This window comes from Tinamus guttatus, unplaced genomic scaffold (genome assembly GCF_059628265.1).
Source record: "Tinamus guttatus ecotype Peru unplaced genomic scaffold, ASM5962826v1 Tinamus_guttatus_pri_ptg000004l, whole genome shotgun sequence".
In the NCBI taxonomy this organism is placed as follows: Eukaryota; Metazoa; Chordata; class Aves; order Tinamiformes; family Tinamidae; genus Tinamus; species Tinamus guttatus.
Window position 1 is genome coordinate 5,928,579 of NW_028288538.1, and position 19,841 is coordinate 5,948,419.

Here is a 19,841-nt window from a genome sequence, read left to right on the forward strand (position 1 = left end):
TTTAAAAATTCAGTGGGATCTTGCCAGAAGCAAGTAAACAGATTGCACTGCTGATACAGGAGTCAGGAAAGGATCCAGTTTGTATGACCAGTGCTGTACTGGCTCTGGATGCTCCTAGAAGGGGGTAACAGCTAGAGATGGAAGTGGCGGAGGAACCAGGAGCTACTTGCTTTCTGCTCTAAGAGAAGGCTGCATTTGGATCATCATCTTGAGTTTTGGGCTCCTGCTTAATACCACGTTGAGAGGAGTTGGTTCAAGACTTCTGAAACGCACAGGCTGAACTCCAGAGACAGCCATCATCCATACCTGCCATCATCCATACCTGCTGGCTTCAGATGCTTTTCTACGTTGTCAAAATAATTTGCTGGCAAAGCAAGCATCCAGGTTCCTACAACATATATACAACCCTTTGACACTCCAGACATGATCTGTCAATACTGACAATCCCTGGTACAGTCCGGATGGAGTGATCAAGGATGGATGTCTTGTGATGCTTGCCTTTTTTTTTTTTTTTTTTTTCCAGATGGGCTTGAACTGCATATTCCCTATCCAGCTCAGAACTTGCCCATATGCTGGGTGCAGACAGGCAGAAATTTCTGCCTTCAGATCTTTTTAGTTATAGCTTTCTATATAGGCATGAGATGTTATAGGAAAAGAATGTCTGTATCAATGCCTGCTGCACACCAGTTGCTGCCTTCAAAACCCTTAGGCGCTAACAGTGTCACTTTATACTCCTCTCTGAGGAATTGCAGTAACACTTTTATATGGAGACACTATTAAGTTACTCTCTTGCACTAGAATTCCTATGGAATGAGATAATAGATCCAGGAAGATGCCAGGAGAATTCAGTTTTGTTTCATGTTATTACAAAGAATGTTAAAAAGATTCAATCATGCTTTACCTCTTATTGCAAAATGTTGCAAAAATTCCTGCTATATATATATTTCATTGCAGAAATTATACAAAACTATACACAGAAGCTATACATTACAGGGCTATACCCCCCAAAATGCCGCCTCTGTCTTACTGAAAACTATTAGCTATGATTGCACCTCCGAGTCTCATACTTCCTATTCTTAATACCCTCCTTTGGTTCAAGAAGCAGCTATTATCACTCTTCTTAAGTCAAAGCTTAAAGGTGATCTCAAAAGCTTTCAAAATAAATCAGTAAAGCTAATCTCAAACTTCAGATCGTTAAGGGCAAAGTCTGGATACCTGTGCTTATACTGAATAGTACCTTCCTTTTCATTTTCTATGCATTTTAGCTACTTTGCTGATATGCTCCAGGATATATTCTCTTATTTCAGGGGAATTGTCTAGTGACAGGGCAACATATGAAAGCTTCAGTTTAAATCCTTACTATGGCTTCTTTACTGTCAAAAAAAAAGATCTATTCGACTTGCCAGAGCCTAGTTATAGCAGAATTGAAGATGCAGCTATCTCATAAGTCTTCTCTCTTTCAAAAGGAAAAGGGAAAAGACAGAAGAACTTTACCCTTAAGTAATTTTGTGGAAACAGGACCCCAGAGTTATTCTCCTTGCACTCCGCATTCAGCCAGCTGAAGACAGGCAAAAACCTAAGAGCGTCATGGGCAGCAAAAGAAAACGCTGTCTTTGCAAGGCTTGATCTAGGGCTGACTAAAGTCAAGCCAGAAGCTTCCCCTAGAATTATCCAGGCTTTGGATAAGACTGCTCGCTTATATTGAGCTTTTGGTCTGAATGCAGCTACTTTGTCAAAACAATCTGATTGGCTTTAATGTAAAGTGGAGTGGGACCATGTGGGCATCTCATTCCTCAGAGGGAAAATATAACTGAAATAAGCACATGAGCAGCAGGCAGGTGCTGAATGTCCTCCTTTTCATTCAGATTTGAGAAATACATACTGAGCCCGAGGAATGGTCAAATGCATTCAGTGGGATATTAATTGAGAGCACAAGGACTGTTTGCTTCATTTCATGGTTTTCCTTCCTGAGAGACCAGAAATAAGGGTTGAACCCCATTAAATACATTTGGCCCTATCCCTCAAATGAAGGAGAAAATACGCGTTCCTCTTCTTCAGCAACCCACAATAAAGGAGCAATTTTGCAAACTACTGACATGCTAATAATAAAAGGAGAGTAACTGGTTGTGTGGCACAAATGGTCACTTCTCATGCAACAGCACATTTTTTTCCACTGCCAATTCAAATGGCAGGAAAAACATGTGTCTGTCTTTCCCTATGGGCATTCCTTTCTTTCTCTTTGGGAGTTTTGATATGATAACGTTCAGAGGAAAATCTCAGATGCTGTTGGTCAGACCCCCTCATAATAGCTACCGCATCTCACAGAAGGTAGAGTAGGTTTACATGGAGTAGAAATCAATATTCACCCGTAGGCACACACTAAAAATACAGCATTCTGAGGGGAAGGAAAGGGTAGGAGGGAAGGACAAGAAAATTCTGCACCTACCTAGCAAACGGAGCAGCAGGAAAAGCACCCCCAAAGCATAAGACTTGAGTTCAGGGCTCACGGTTCTGTAGGAAGAAGAGAGGTGAAGAGTGAAATCGATTCTCGGTGCTCTGCTTTGATTAACACGCCCCTTGGTGATTCTTCACTGTCCCTCAGGGTGCCATCATAACCTCCTCAGAAAGTCATTTATGGGGTTTTTCTCCTCCCTTTGCCTAAACTGCCTACAGCCCCGAAAGTAATTGCAACTTTGGCCATGGGATAGGTTCATGAATTCAGTGGAGTCATTAATAACTGCATTTAATCTTTCCACTGAAATAAGAAAGATCGAATTCACAGCCCAGTAAATCATCATTTACAAATTCCATCCAGTACTTGTAAGATTCCAGATGTTGTGATGTGGGATAGAAATCTTTTCGTTGTGAGACTTCTCAGACTAATGGGAATAAGAGAGGGGAAGGAGGACTGTGGACCACGAGATTCAGTCTGTCTATTAAATCAAGCCTCCTAGGGAGGGTGTGTTTGTACAGAATAGTTTCATGAGACAGAGAAGCATTTGAATTAGCTTTACACAGGGAAGGCAATGGCCGCTTTGCTTTTTACTGTGAACTGAACCCACTCTACTTCATTGGCATGAGTCTTCAAAGGTGCTTTAAAAAGTCACTAATGGTCTTCTGATTTACTTAGCTCAGAGATGTCATTGGCTAAAGCCATCTTTTTGGGTAGGGTCTGTAAAGCCTTTGGCATTTCAAAAATCATTACCTTGGTCGGAAATCTTATTAATAGCATTTTAGGTCTCACAGTATATAAGGGCTGGGAAAGCAGGACAGCTGGGTTCAACACACAGAAACCTAAAGGCATCAGTTGCTTTTTCCATTAAGTCTTTACAGGGTGCTGTACTCAGCAATACGAGTGACACCCATGATGGAAGTGGTGGTCTGCAGTATAAAAAACTGGAGGGGAATCAGACAATGCTGATAAAACTGCCAGAAAGAGTAATCGCTTTTAAGTTAAGAGAAACTATTTTAACCACTTGCCCTAATCTCACACATTACACAGGCCATATCACACCATAGCATGGCTCCTGCAGAAAGCCTGTGACTTGTGGTTGAATTAAAGCAGGGTTTTCAGGTAGAAACCCATGTGCTATAGAAAATAGAAAAATAGAAAAATGAAGTATCTACCCTTGGAAAAATGTTCCAATGGTTAAAGACTTGGCTCAGATTAGTTCCTACAATAGGGTGAGGAGTGAAGGAATCAGAAAGAATGGTGGTTGTTTGGAGAACATGAGGTGATAGCTGGCAAACAGCTCATTTTAATTGCTATCTGTGATTCTAAGGAGAGGGTAGTTACGAATTTCCATGTGGGAACTGTTTATTTCCTACAGCTGTGAGCTGAGCATTTTTAGTGTTTCCTTCCCTTTTTCCTCTGCTTGAATTCTCCTTCCAGGTGGGTGACAGGCTGATCTCATTTGAAGTCACACGCTAAGATGAGGCCATTTAGGATCCCACAGGTGCTGGCAATTTCCTTGCACAAAGAGCCCTTCAAACCTCAAAATATGTTTGCCACAATATTTAACATTATAAATTTGATTCCCCTTTAGCAACTGTAGATGCAAAGAGAGAAATGAACTAGTAGGTGGAATATCTCATTTTATATCCTGCAGGGAGACATGCCCTCATAGAGCTGCTCTGTCCAAGATGCACTCAAGAGTGCATCTAATACAGACCTTATTGATTTAATTTTATTGGAATTTTCCAGGCTGCAGAATGGATCTGCTATTTGTGCCTCTGGTTATTATTCTCAGTAAATGACAGCCTGGACAAAAAAGTAATTCTGAATAAACCTGAGATTATATATATATACACACACCCGTACCTCATAGGGTGAAGCGTTCTATGTGTTTGGAAATAACACAAGGTCACCCATTTGAATAAGCTACTTTCGTCCACCTATTCATTTTGGCTCAACTCAGAGATGTCCTTCATACCTTCATGTTCCCTCTGTTTCTTGGGCTACTTCCAACATGAGAGAAGTTAAATCTCTAGCTAGGGCTGTATTGACCAAAACCAGCCTTTGTCATAGTCTTTCTTCTTTCTTTTTCTTTCTTTTTTCTTCTGATTTTCTAATGGTCAGTGCTTTTACCCAAGCCAAAGTGAGCTATCTGGAGACAGGCAGTGCAGCCCAAAATGCTGGATGAGGCAATGTTGTGTGAGATGCTGGCTGTCCACAGCTCCGGTCCCCTCGCACCCCTGGCCCCGCACAGCATCCTGGCCCCACTTGCATCTCCAGTGAGGAGTCCTCCTGCCGCCCCGCGAGCGCTCCAGCTCCTCCGGGCATTGCCCTTACCTGATGAGTATGATGACCGACGGCGTCTGCGCCATGGCCCCGATCATGCTGCAAACGCACATCACGCACAGGAATGTCAGGAAGGCCTCTTCGCAGCCGGGACTGGGGCATTTTCCAGGAACGACCGTCGCGTTTTCAGCTGGGAGAGAGCCGAGGCACGAACAACCGCTGAGATTCTGCAAAGGAACACAGGGGTTCAGAGAAAACAACAGCCGGGGTCCACAGCACTGGTCCTCTGCAATGAGGATTTATCGAGCAGCAACTTCAAAATCTCTAATGGTCAATTAATTAATGAAGTGCTTATTTGAGGTGGTTTGGAAAAGATTTCAAAAACACGTCAGCTCTGATGCGCACTATCAGCAAGGGGGAACCTTCCTAAGGCTTGTGTCTTTTGTACCTGCCCTTCCAAGTCTCTCCCATAAATGTCACTGCAACAAAATTACTAAGAAGTTATGCCCCTTTTGGGAAGAAGGAAGAAGTGATCTGTGTTCCTGCTACACAGAAGATCCCCAAATTATGGTTCTAATTACTGTCTTATTTACCTCTGTCTTCTTGGCTATTATAATTAAACTGACACCCATTAAAAAGAGGTAAATCTGAAGCCCTGTCCCTGGCTACCCCTTCACTGCCTTGCTCCAATGCCTCAAACCCAGGGAAGAAGAACACCATGCATGTGTCTTAGCTCACCAACAGCCATCAAATCTGGGTGGAAGAAACCCTACTGGACTCAGGTGCACTGCTGGGCTAATAAGTGCCATTTAGTTTAGTGGGAATTACGGAGAGTTAGAAGCTGAAGCCAGGCAAGATAAATTTTATCAATATGCATCAGAAGGAAGGAGAAACAACCACATTGTCCTTTGATCTCTCCAGTAAGAGCAAGATGTCAAAAGAAGCTTTGTTTGCTAGTCACAGATTTAGGATTTTTTTTCTTATTTTCCAACTCACCCTCCTGAATTTCTGAGAGGGGGATGTCAATACAATTAAGGCATACAACACTACCACAAAATCCCTTAATGAATACAGAAGAAAACGATCATAAATGATTCATGGCTTGTCTTCAACAGGCTGTGGGGTTTGCAGGTCACATGTTTGTAAGAGAAGCGATGCCACAAAATAAAATACATTAAAAAATAGCTAAATCTTCTCCCCTTTCTATCTGCTACATTCAAGCAGAAATTCCTTTGCACTTTCTGGTTCGCTGCCTCCAAAGATAAGGACCCGCAGGGACACTACTCTAGCCCTTCTGACACCAATCTCTTTCTTCTGCATAGGAGTCAAATGATTTCCTTCCAAATAAGTGCACAGAGGGCAAAAGGGACCGCAGTGCAGAACTCCAGGAATGCTGGAGTAGATGTGCAGATGCCTTTTCATCTGGCAAGCAATAATTAACGTAACAAATTCCCGCGCTGTGAGTCAGAAGCTGCCACCTGAAGGCTCTGCAATGGTGCCAATTAACACCACCGCGGTGGTGTTTGCACAGGGACAACAGGGCAGTGATTTGTAATTCCTGGCTGTCACTGCGGTGCCTAGCTAGCATCCAGCCAGAACACAAGCCAGCGGAGCAAGCCTCGTCTTAGTCCCGGGAAATGCATACCTGTATTGAAATGCCCTGGGGCAATTTTCCTACCCTTTGCAAGTGTAGGTTCATTATGGCCTTGGTTTACTGCCCTGGGCATCACGGCAAACACAGAATGTGCTGCTTGTTCCCTACAGGGTCTCATCACTAGGGGAAAAAACAAACAAACAAAAACCATTTCTGGCAGTAGTGGGGCAGATTCAATCACCCCAGTGTGATTTTACACCAGGTATAACAAACCATGAAGCAGTGAAACCCTCTGCACTGGTCATGAAAAGCTCCAATGTGCTTTGGGAATACCGGGCTGAATTGGCTGGAAGTAGCAGGGCCAGGATCCCTCCTGGGAGCAACCTGGCAAAGCACTGCCCGACTTCCCTGCAGCTCCTGTGCCCCTGACAAGCTCATCTGCAGTGTCCCAACCACTGCCTTCCCCCTTGTTCCTCTTCTCAAACCATTTTGCACCAAGGTGTTATCCCAAGGCAGAGCAAGTAGTTTGTAAAAGCTACATCTGCTTGCTAGTGCTTGGCCTCTTTTTACCTGGGTGATCTTTCATTTTTTTTTACTACTGACGTGCGATACAGCTCACAGACATCAAAGATAGACTTTTACCTTCGTCCTATGGAGCGGCAACATTTTACTACGCACGTCAAATTGCTATCGATCCTCTGGGAACGCCCTCCATCCTGGCACCACTCAACCACCCATTTATCACCGTCTTCCCTGTGCCACACCAGCTTGCACCCTGGCACCACAATTTCCTACGTGTGCATGGAGCAGAATTTGCACCTCCAGTGGCACCCAGATTTTAGGGTATTTATGCCCACAAGTTTTCCATGCTGCTGGGTTTCCAACAGTGGCTGACAGAGAAGGAACTGGCTGCTTTTGGTGCAAAGCCCTGGGACACCAGCCCTGTAATGCCAGGCTGGAAGTCACCTGCCTCCAGCCAAAAGGGAAGCTGAGAAAAGCAATGGCATAAAACAAGCAATAGGTACAGTCAAGGCTTCCTAAGCCAGGGTCACTTACAGGAGAGAAAGGGCTATAGAAAAAATCCTGAGATGAGCGTGCCAGAGCTCTGCCTGTCAACGCAGTTACACCTAATGCTTTTTGGTTACGCAAACTTCTGCAACCAGCTCAATAGCAGAAACCAGTGCATGAAAAAGAACTGACCTATGTGATTAGAAATTGTCCGCAAAGGAAAAGTGGAAGGAGGGGGTCAGAAACATACAATGCACTAAAGTTAAACAAAGCATTCAGAGAATTTTATGTCCCAGTAAAACGCAACCCTTGACTCATCACAAGCATATAACACCCACAAGACCCTCTAGGCAGGTCATTACCTGGATTATGGGTTTAAAAACTGGTTTGACAGTTTGGCTTTGCCTCAGGGCCATTGCATGGCCGAACTGCTCCATAATTCTTGATAATACTCTTTCTAGAGAATACTATTGCTTCATTAATTTGTGTTCAAAATGTTACCGCAAAGAAACAAAACAAAGCAACAGGACAAAGCCCAAGATGATGATGATAAATAAGAAGTGAATAAGAGAGAAGAGAAGGAAGAGCATGGGTTTTGTTTGGAGGATTGTCCTCACAGAGCATCAGGAGATGCTGAATTTCTATTACTGCACTCTTGGAAAGGAGGGAGAGGTTTGCTGCAAAACACACGGCGAGGTTGTTCCTGCCTCTGGACATGGATCGCATGGGTTTTATTCTTGTTAAGGGCTTGGTGAATTGGTGAGAAACTGTGCTGCATGCCCTGTACAACTGGGCGGGATTGATTTTAGGCTGGGCTTAACTTTATCATTTACCTTAATTCTAAAAGGCAGGAGTTGTAACGGTAAAATAAAATACCGTATGTTTTATTCATGTGAAAAACTGAAAGGTCAACACACAGCAAAGGTTAAACCTACCACTTTGAATGGCAGAAAAGGGTCATTTAAACTTGTTCTGTCTTTGTGCTTGTGGTAAATGAAGCATCGGGAGGATGTTGTTAAAATAAATAGTATTTTGTCTGTGACTTCAGCAGAGCTAGTTTGTTACCTAGAAAGAGAAGTCTAAATCATGGAGATGAGGCTCATTACTTGTTCATAATCCCCTTTCTACAACAAAATCAAGGCTTTCATCTCAGAGCCCACAGTGATTAAAAGTCTCTATCTCACCTAATTGTCTCTGCAGTGTGTTTTTTGCTTGAGCACAGAGATACAAATACGAAGTTAATTAGCACCGGTCATTATGTTTAAGGTAACTTAAACATAACATAATTATTTCTCCTAGTGCAAATTAGGGAAATCGTCTTTATTCTAGGGTTTAATTCAAAAATACAACAGAAATACAAACACAACAGAAAGAACTGAATTTGTCTTTCAACCAGAAGAGCTTAATTCCCACGTATTTTCTCAGAAAATAGCATGGTGGCCAAGGAGACAAATTGTAAGAAAGCAAAACAGAAGCACTAAATTATCAGAATAAAAAGAATTCAGTGGTTGAACTCATGCTAAGAAGAAAATGCTTACAAATCAACCTGCAAGATCCTAATAATTCAGTTTTCGTGTGACTACAGCTGTAGGTGTATATATTTAAAAAAAAAAAAAAAAAAAAAAAAGGCCTGTAAAATTGGCAAAATATACACCGTTAGAAACTGGACAATCCATTCAAGCTACTACTTATGAAAATTAAAGTTAAAATATCTAGTGGTGTTTTAACACTGGCATTTTGCTTCTTAGTTCAATGATTTTATATTTGCATTGTATTATTTTACATTTTCACTTAGTGGCAGTGGTTATCCAAACTCTGGATTATAAAGGTATAAATTATCATTCATTTTTGTTCAAATACACAGTAGGCAGGCAGGAAAAAGAGATGATAGTCATATAAATATTTTAGTTAATGCTACTCCAGGTGTTTTCACATGGGCAACTCTGTGCAATTTATATATCTGAGCACAGCTTGCTACCTGACTCCTCTCCCAGCCCTGTAGACTCTGTATTCCAGTGAAAGCAGCAATCCTAGCAATTCTTGTGCAGTTCACAGCATCTATTTTTCCTTCGTTTAATTACAACACTTCAGAGTTATGCAATAAAATCCTCATATCATCATAAAAAATTAATTAACTTTAGCCAAAGAGATTGATAGTGTATTCATTAATTAAAATGTGATTTACTTCTCTTTGGCTTCAAGAGATTAGATTCCATGATATAGCACTAACATTGCTGCTGACTAAAACACAGTTTGTCTTTTCAAAATATGTGGCTGTACTATGAAAGATACTGTAAAATGAGTGTGATATACAAATATTATTTTTCTGCTGATATTGTAAGTTCATTCAACAAATGAAAAAACACGCAGCTTTACACAGGGAGTTTTGTGGTCCTCCTCCCACGTGTGCATGCACACCCTGCTGCATGTGGGAAGATGCTTTCTTGGGGCAGGCCAAAAACACAAGTTGCATGGAGACTCTGCAAAATATAACGAGGAGTTTTCCGATGGTGTGAACTCTAACACACGTTCCTGGAGGCCAGGGGTGCTAAGCAAGGGATACTCACCGTGCTGCTGCAGCCAGCAAAGCAGGCAGATAAGTAGGTGACCCCGTCGGCCCCGCACACGGGAGTGAAGGAATCGGTTTGGCATTCACAGTTGTTATTGCAGGGGGCATACGGGTCGAGAGGTGAGGTCGGAGTGGAGCTGCAAGAGACACAGGAATCAGCAGGCAGTGCCGTGACATCAGCGCCACACAAAGGTGGCTTTGAAGGGGATTAGTTAAGGCAAACAAAATATACACAGCAAGCAGGCTATCTGGGTCGTGCCATGACGAGCTCCAGGCTGCACTCTCTGCTGGGACAGGAATACCTTGGCCACCATTCCTGCACAACAGGAGACCTTGTCTTGGCAAAGGAGCCTTGGGCTGCCTTGTCTCTCCACCAAGCAGCCCCAAGGAAGCCCAAGGACATGCCAGGAGAGGTTGCTCTGTGTTTTTCCTGGAACTGTGACAGCAAGGAGCAACAAGCCTGAAGCCTTTGTCCTTAAAAGAGTCACCACTACATTCTGAAGAGCAGCAGAAATAAAATATATCTCAACTCTCTCGAAGTCTTGTCAATACACAGGGTATTGGGGGCATGGAGCTTTAAGAGCCTCCTCCTCTGAATTTCCACATGTCTACAACTTGGTTTGAGAAATTCTAGGGAAAGAGGGCTCTGAAAGTAGGTTGGGACTCACTTGTTTCCATAGGGAACAGTAACCCCTGCCACAGGCCCGGTGTCACAGCCCAGGAACAGGAACGACACGTAGCAAGCCGTGGACACCAGGTTCACCAGCATGGCCATCCTGATGGCTCCCAGAGCAGACAGGCTGAGCTTCTTCACCAAGAGGCCACCCAGAAAGATGCCCAGACATGCGCATGGGATTGCTGTCATCCCTGCAAGAGGAAAACTTGGTTAGGAGAAAGTGAGAAATAGGGTGATCGAACCACACTGTTAATGTCTTTTCTTTACAACAGGCAAATCTGTGCATTAGCACAGGGGATAATGATCAGACTTTTGAGGAGACCATGCTGATGTTTATTCATTTCAGTGTGGTGTTCTTAAATGCCACCAAGCCAGACTACCTGCCACAAATGCTGTTATACTGGCAGTGGTAGCACTGGAGCTTCTCCGGGATGGCAGACCAGTTCAGTGACCACCAGCCCACCCTTCTCCTTCCTCAGGCCCTGCACAATTATTCGGGTGCTGCTTTCTCCAATCTCATTTTAGCTGGTGTGGCCCTACAGAGGATGGATGCAAATGGCTATGTGCCTTGCAGCATCTTCCTTCAGTTCTCCTCCATATACAGGAGGATGCCAAAATTGGTGAGATTAGCCCATGCTAATCTAAACTTCCTCAGATCAGACAGTTGGGAGCCAAATAAACTGTCCAGAGTTTTGTGATGCAGCTAGAAGCTTTGGACGAGCCCTGCTTGAGATACTTCAAAGCGGGCTGATCTTCAGAGATTAGGTGATAGTTGCATTTGAAAAGATTAAGCTTTCCTTTTAGAATCTTCTTAAACTGTGAGAGGCAAAAATCCCTGCCAGAAGTGACTCACTTTCCATGCTCAGAAAGGCATTATCACACTAAACTTGCTTGCGTTCACTTTGGTCCTTTTGCTGTTGGTTACACCCCAAATCTCACCTATCCAATCTAAGCTCAGAAGTATATCCCAATCCTGGTATTCCTGGACAAATGGCACCTGGGAAATCTAGCAGCAACCTTTTTTAAATTAAATAAGGTATTCCCAGGAAAGTGTCAAAATCTCCTACCCACTGCTAGGTTAGAGACAGGACGTGCTCTGGCTCTTTGGAAATTCCCTCCTTGCAGACTGGTCCAGCATCTGCTGCCAAACCAGGCTTGCTTTCTCCCAGCAAATTCCCAGTGATGGAATTGCTTTCCTTTGCTACATCTCCAGTTTTCAGGAAACTTGTAAGAACCTAATACCTCTGAGACCTCTGACCCTCTGTCAGATTCCGTCAAAATTTACCAGCAAGTCCCTGTGTTATTAGGGGATGGGAGACTGACTGCAGGGGTTTTGTTTCCTTTGGAAATCCACACCAAAACTAGAAGATATCAAAGAGTTCAACAAGAAAATGCATAACCATCAGGAGAGCAGCTTGAAAACTCTTTGATATTAAAATCTGTCCATTTCATGATTTCACAGTTTATGACAAGTCACTGCCAGCTGCCCATCTGGCGAGCTGCGGTTGCGGATCATCCAAGATCAACACGTGAGTATCTTAATTGGGCGCTGCCCAAAAATAGCAGTCCTAAACAAATTGTTTAGGGGAATGGGAAATACGGAAGCCTCTCTGGGAATGAGCAGGAGAAAACAAAAGATCCTGACTATGTATCAGTGTTCTGAAACTGCAGCAACATGGTGCGGTCAAGCAGAGCAGGGACATTTGAAAGTCAACCAAAATGTTGATTATCTTTCAACTGCTGCTTTCAATTATCTGAACTGCTGCTTCCATTTCCAATCCCAGGGGAGAGAAGGGACTTGCAGGAGACCCTGAGTTTCCCAACCCCAGCAGAGACGCTCACATAAGAGCTGGTAGAGCCCTTGGCCAGGCCCTGCAGCCTCCTGTGGTTACTCACCCAGGAGCTGGTTGGCGGATGAGGTGGTGAGGTTGAACTGCTGCTCCAGGTATTTGCCCAGGAAGGCGGCGAAACCGGCCACCACGGCGATCTCCATGCACGCTGCCAGGATGATGCAGGTGAAGACGGGGTTGGAGAGCAAGTGCTTGGTTACTTTGGGGATCACTGAAAGACAGAAGGAGAGGGGTTTCTGTGCAGGCGCTTCTCTAGGTGGTAGAGAGGCCTGGCAGCTCTCCTGAAGGACAAATGTAGGATATTTGGACTAATTTTCCATTCTGCATGGACAAGATATGGCAACCCCATAACAAAGGAGAACAGGTCCCAAAGCACCATCTAAAAGCTCAGATATGAGGAGGATGCACGTTTAAATTTCACAGATGTTTTCTACATCTTGAAGGACTGGCATTTCCCGAAATTATTTTTGAGCTAAAAGCTTTCAGCTTTTGCCTCCTCCCAGGGAGGACAATCAAAGCCTTGCATTTTCTTTCTTTTTTCCCAATCTGCTCCCCATGAACAACGTGGAGTGGCCATCAGGCACCATGAGTACTGCACTCAGGGCAACGCAAACCTCGCCAGCTCGCAGCCACAAGTTAACCCCGCTTGCCCTTGGCCTTTCCTTTTCCTGCTGTCTGCATTTGCTCTGCTTTCTTATTCTCCTGTGACACCAGCTTGCTTGCTCCTGGCCAGTGTCCTCCCAAAGCCGGTCTCCATTTCCAGTAAGCAAACACAAATTACCTTACAAAGGGAAATCTGGCTAATGAATCAGATAGCACATTTTCTACTTCAGCAAACATTTTAATTATTGCAGAGATAACACAGTTTGACGAGGACAGCGTCCCAGTATAGGGGAACGCCTTGCTTTGTCTCAACACCCGGTGACTAATTTCTCCCTGAATTAAATGTGAAAATCATTAAGTTTGAAAATTACCTCTCTGAAGGGTAGTGAAGCATTGGCGAACCCCATTTGCATTTTGAAAAACCATTCCTCACCTCCCTCTCTGGTGTATTTGGATCTGGCAGATGACAGATTCCTCTGGTGTGGCTTCTGCTTTCCTTTAGGTCTTTTTTATTTTTGGTGTAAAATCTAATTGTACTAAATTCTACTAGCTACAGTAACTAAATGCACAGCTCTTTGTTAAGGCTCTGCTTGGGTTTCCTGAGCTCTTCTTTTCTTTTTTTATTGTGGGGGGATGTGAAGGGAGAGGTTCTAATTAGGCTTACTCTCATCTTTTTGGAAAGGACCTTTCTACAGATTCTGGTCTCTTTACATCACAAATGTTTCTTCATGCTGTATAAAAATCTTGGCTTCCTGAGGATTTGCTGAGCATATAATGAAGGTGCAGGAGGCACAGTATTGTTCAGAAGAAAAGGACAAAAAAGAAAAAAAAAACACAGAAGAAGAAGAGGAGGGGGTGCAGATATAGGCTGATCTCAAAAGCCACACGCTGCCTCTTTCATTTCTTTGGTGACCACCTACAGAATTTTCCTTCTTGCCAGGAGAAGGAGGAGGAAAGCAAAGGTGGACTTGGCAGAGCTGAGCTTAGAAAGCCATATTTAAGATATTACTGCCTGTTGTGCCTCTGGAGCTCAATTTGTACGAGATTAACGGATTCCTTGAGATGTGGCTTTGTGCCAATTGCAACTCAAAGACACAAAGGTCTATCTGCAACTTCATCCGCCAAATAATAACAACGACAACCTATCTTTTGCAGGAGGGATCTTGGAAGTATTTTTTTTTTTCCTGATGCTGGCAAGGCTGCTGCCAAACCATCATACATACCAAGGGCAGACTCATCTTTTGTACTTGCTGAAAGAAAACACAGCTTTTGCAGAGCACCATCCCATACAAGGGAGGCAGCACCTTGCGACCCCCTGGTCCGGCAATGCTGGGCTGCAAATTCCTTCCCTTCACCTCTGTTTTTCCTCCCTGGCTGGTTAGGCACAAACTCCCTGGGATAGACACTCTCTTTCATTGTGGATCTGACCGTTCCTTGCTGCAACAGGTCCCTGCACCAGCTGCAGCTGATAGAAAACCCAGAGCAAGGAGTTCAGAGGCAAGGCAGGCAGATGCCTGGCAGCCTCCGCCATCTCATCAGCCAGACCAGATCATTCCCTTTCATTTTCTAAGGAAAATGACAGGAGGCTCCCCATAGAAATGAATCTCCTTTCATCTTACTAGTGCCAAAAGTTAAGATGAATCATTTGACACCTGCTGCTGCCTTATCTGTCTCAGTTCTTGGGGTGAAATGCCTCTGGGAACAAGATTAAAAGTCAGCAGTGAAGTTTAAAAACCTCTCAGAAGAATAGACTGACGTGCGTTCAGCTGCCTGGCATATGGTGATGGGGATGAAGAGGGAATGGGAAATGTTTGATGGGGGACAGAAAACCACTGGGGAACACACTGTCTAGGCACGTCTCTTCTTGCCTGCGTCCCAGGAGAAAAGTCATGCTAAAATTCACCTGTGCCTCGCTGACTCAGTCAGATTTTAGTTATGTTCTTAGAAGTCCTCTCTGGCCCACAGCGTTAGCTGGACTCTTTGGAGTCATGTGTTGGGGGTATAAATCTGGGGTTTAAGTCCTCTTGCCAAACTGGAAAAGGGAAAGGTTTTTGCAATCAAAATAGAGCCTCAAAAGTCTTCTGGGAGAAGCTCCGAGCTAAATCAGACATGGCAGAGAAGGAAATCACTCTCCAGTGCTCAGAACATCTATGTGAATGGAAAGGTGGCACATGGCTTTAGAAACCTCTCCCCAGCTCCTCTCTTTTTCGGTCCCATTTTACTGAAAAACACTGTGCCTCCTGCACCTTCATTATCACTGCTCATTTAACATCCTTATCCCTACAGCAGCGCGCCCACACGCTACAGAAACAACGACAGAACAGAGATTTGCTTTGCCGGTGGCAGCGAGAAAACCAAGAAGGCCGAGCCTCTTCCCTCTGTGGACGTGCCTAAAACCCTCAGACGTCCCACTTTCCACGCCGGGCTGGGATAATTCAAGCTGGAAGGGCCCTAGGAGGATCTCTTGCAGCTCCGACTCCTGCCAGCAGCTCTAACCGCTCAGCATCACACTGTTTTGCTCCACAAGCAATGTCCAGCGGTTCGAGTCATTGCACGTCCTCCCTCCCGCCTGCCCCCGTGCCAGCTGTGGGTGACAGGCCATAGGGTTCACAAGCAAATACACTCAGGTACGCCAAGAAGCTTTGATTTGTCGCTAAACATCGGGGAGTACAGGGGATAATTGGCAACCTCATTACACGAGGTTTAACTACTCTCCAGAAACGACAAACTGTAATAATCACGTTGGTGCTTGAAATGAATTGTTAGGCACATTACAATCACCGAGGCCCCTTTTTCCAGTTGGAGCACCCCACAGAGACATGTTTTCAATTTGCAGTAAAGATGAGGAACACAGAAAGCAAAGTAATAAATTAGAGAGAGGTTTATGGCCCAGTCCAGTGTGGTGAGGGAAAGGAGAAATACAACATCGAGCCCAAGTGCTACTTTCTAGCAGCAAAGTAAGGAGCGAGTCTCAGATCTGAAGAGAAAACAAAAGGCAGAGATCCCCACATGGCTTGAGGAATAAGGGATGAAGAAAATAGCACTGGCAGCACAAAGAAAATACCACATGGAAAGAGGCAGCTTATATAAAAGAGAAGATAGAGTAAGGCAAGGGGCACTGAAGATAACTCAAATGAGTTTAATATGCCAAAGTCTATGAGGTCTTGGTGAAATTAATATCGCGGGAGGGAGTACGAAGGAAAAGGATGACAACCGTGGCAAATGGGCTTCTTGAGAAATACGGGCTGGAAGTAACGTTCTCTCAGGGGCACACGATTTGTCACACACAGAAAGCAGGTCCTCCTGGTCTGTCATCCTGCCTCCAGCCACAGCCTTTGTTTGACTTCAGAGGGAGATGCAAGATTCCCTTGTCCATGCAATGCTGACCAGGGCAAGGTGCAGTATCTTTATATTGAGGGTTCCTCAACATGCTTTTTTGATGCTGATGAGGTCCCAAGACCCAGAACCCAAAAGGTGATAAAGTACCTCTCTGGATGTGGGCCAGATAGCCCTATGTTCACTCCTACATCCACAAATTGATTTATTTGAATGATTGTGCCAGAAAACTGGCAGTGGAGCTTCTCTCAAAGCTGTGTTCACGAGTGCTCTGCATGTGTGCAGGAATGTTCCCAAGGGAGCACTGGACCCAAAGGCTCCCAGCTGGATTTGTGGTGACATGCAAGCCTCCCATCCCACACCAGGTCCCCAAAACCACTAATGCCTGCCAAGAACCTTAAATCCTCGCGCTAATCATGTCCATGAGACCCCCTTGGCTTTTCATTGCCCAGGACTCTCCTGCTGTAGCTGGGAGCTTCTGATCCAGCTCTAGGGGTCTGCTCGCAAAAGGCCCTTTTTGGGAAGAGAAGCCCCAGATTCAGAGCAGAGCTCTTGCAAGGCATTCAGCAGATTGGTGTGCCCAGCAGAAGGGAAGGAAGCAAACAGAAGACAAGACAGCTGTCAGCTGTACATCTCCCCTGCTCTGCCTACTTGGAAACAAAGCTGGATGAAAACCAAAGAGTTTCCAAATCTAAGGAATTTGCAGTTTTGAAATTCAGCTAATTCTGCAATGATTTTTCTTTGAATTCCTTGCAACTGAGCTTCTCTCTCAAAACCTGTATGTTTTCATATCAGTTTCAATCCTTTAAAGTGTTTTCATTTCCCTCTCTACAGAGATAGAGAGAACATCATAAATTTCTGCTTTAAATCACTTAAAAACAAAGTCCATTTAGAGCAGCAGGCTTTGGCAGCATTAAAGGCGGTGGAAGCATTTAGGAAACCAAATTTAACTACAACTGACCACTCAATTCAGCGAAACATTACATTTTCATAGGAAAAAATTATTTTAACAGAATACACATGAGCCTGTTCTGTGGCAGTGGAGGGCTAGAGGCAGCTAAGAGCCAAGGGCAATAGTAGCATTTAACCATCCCCTCCTTGCTCTTAATCCACCACTTCCAGCTGTCTCTGGTCAGCTACCTGTGCCTCATCCTGCCGCATTGGTGGGGACATAGCCCCATCCCCACGTACTCCCAGCCGTCCCCGCTGCCTTTGATGGCCTCTTCGCCGCATGCCGTTCAAAGGCAGGGCTTTCGTTTCAAGTCCGAAGCTCCTGTTAAGGGTTCTTCTGTTCCCAGCATGAAAACACCCCTCAGGAAGAGATACCACAGCTTCCCGAAAGCCGGGCCCTCCCTCCTGCTTAGACCTTGGCAGAGATGTAAAAGCCTTTCTGACACGAGAGTTGGTTGCTTTTGTATTAATTGCAGCTTTTCTGAGCGCCAAAGCCAGCTAGAGGCAATGGTCTCATGCCAGCTTTGCACCTCGGAGCCCTGTGGTAAATCCCTCAGTGTCCCAGAGCTTCCTCCCAGGAGGAAGCCTCGTGGCACAGCTAGGAACGTCCGTCTTCATGCGACACCACTCTCCCTCCCCTCCTGCCATGTCCATCCGCTCGCACTGTTGGCTGCATCTCCAAAGCCAACTGATGGCCAAAAAGGAGCTTCAGTTTAGCTTCCAGGATGCCCTGCTGATACACAGGTACCGGGCCAAACCCGCTCCTCCTCCCTGGACACCCGGCACACGCTTCCCAATGCCCAGGAGTTGGAACCAGGGAGTCACGGCAGCACGAACCCCTGTGGGCATTTCCACACGCAGCCCTACGCACAGATGCCTCCTCTGCTCTTCAGCTTCACACATACACCCCAAAGCCCATGGTAGGACAGCGGACGTGACTATGCACGCATATATTTTTTTTATCTTTGATGTATAGGAAAATGGAATAAACAGGCTAAGTTTTATACAATCAACTTAAATGCATTAAAGATACTAGTCCATGCCACACGTTCCTATGCAGATAGATTTATCAGCTGCTGGCCAAAAAAAGCACATATTCACAGCAAGATTCAGCATCAGGCATTCAGTGTCTTCCCTTGTGGTACGTATCTGAACGTCTCCTTATTCTGGTGGACACTTTATCAATGACTCCTCTAGACCACATCTGGCTGTGACAAAATGAATAAGAGACTCTCGAAACAGATAACTGCCAAAATTAAGTCACCCATCATAATCTCAAAGGTGTAACTAAAAAGATCACTCATTTCCTGCACTTATTTGACATGGTGTAAATTGCAGTTGATCTACAAACAGGCATCTGGGCTCCTGACAGTCTGCAGTGGGGTTGCCTACACCACATAGGCAAGTGAGGACCATGGTGCCTACTGGTGTGATCAGTACTTTGGAAGCATGTGCACTTGGCAGTTTAATTTCTGCACTTTGAGGAGTAATAGATGCTGTAGGGACCCTCCTCTAAGGTGTACAATAAACTCAGCTAGCTCAGCACTGCTCCCGGGCAGAGCTGCCTTCAAAAACTTGCCAGCCAGAAACAGGCACTTCAGTACCACAGTAAAAGACACAGAATTATCCTGATGGTGAATCATAGAAAAAGCCTATTTCCAAAATCTGGAAAACTCCTCCTAATGAGGACAGGAGGATGAAAAAAAAATCAATCATTATACTTAAAAATCCTAAAATTTATCTTTTTATCTTTCCATATTTTGAACCTTCTCCAATCAAAATTTCACATCTGCGACCTTTCTCTAATGAACAACCACATCAACTATTCAAGGCGTTTTTACGTATTTCAGAAAAAAAACTCTTAAAAAAAAATCTTCTTTTTTTTTTTTCTTTTCTCTCCTTCCCACATTCACCTCCTTCAGCTCCCAATTAAGGCGCCTGCTCAGGAGGTCAGTGATGTTGTCCCCATTGATCCAATAGCACAAGGCTGGAATGGAAGCAGCAGATCCTGCTCCAAGGCAGCGCCTCTTGCACAGCCTGTGCAGAGCAGACCTGCCCATACTCTGCCACAAAAGGATGGATTTTTATCTGACCTTAATTAGAGCCAAGTCCATTTGCATAGCGTAGGATCCTATATGCTTTTCTATTCTGATTTGCTAGGAGACGTTTTCTGGCCTGCCAAAGACCTTGCTGCTATTCCAGGCTGGCATCTAGAGCTGCTCTTCCCCAAGGCTGTGTCCTCCACATCCCAGTTTAAGGGCTGCGCTGGTGCCCAGTGCTCTCAGTCCATGCCCGGGATTGCACTACAGCTCCAATGCTGGGAAAACCCCAGTTCCTTCAACCTCCTCATCACTTTGGGAGGCTCGGGGCAGCGGGTTCCCCTTCATTTTTATCAATTCTACAGGACTTGCATGGATTACGGAAGCTCTGTAACTAAAAAACCCTAAACCTTTCAAGCGGAACAAAGTCTGTGTTCAAAATGAGGACAATGTCAGAGATAATTAGAAGCTAGG

At 44.6% G+C, this 19,841-nt stretch overlaps 1 protein-coding gene across 1 annotated transcript in view; it reads right to left on the bottom strand.

Annotated features, from left to right (window-relative positions):
* The window catches only part of SLCO3A1 (solute carrier organic anion transporter family member 3A1), a 127,920-nt gene that overhangs the window by 2,395 nt on the left and 105,684 nt on the right, over nt 1-19,841 (bottom strand). Inside the window, exons 5-9 of the mRNA XM_088539416.1 lie at nt 12,485-12,649; nt 10,581-10,779; nt 9,911-10,049; nt 4,793-4,968; nt 2,447-2,511 (exon numbers count right to left, since the gene is read on the bottom strand). Coding sequence (XP_088395542.1) covers nt 2,447-2,511; nt 4,793-4,968; nt 9,911-10,049; nt 10,581-10,779; nt 12,485-12,649 — 744 coding nt within the window. The remainder of the gene's footprint in view (nt 1-2,446; nt 2,512-4,792; nt 4,969-9,910; nt 10,050-10,580; nt 10,780-12,484; nt 12,650-19,841) is intronic.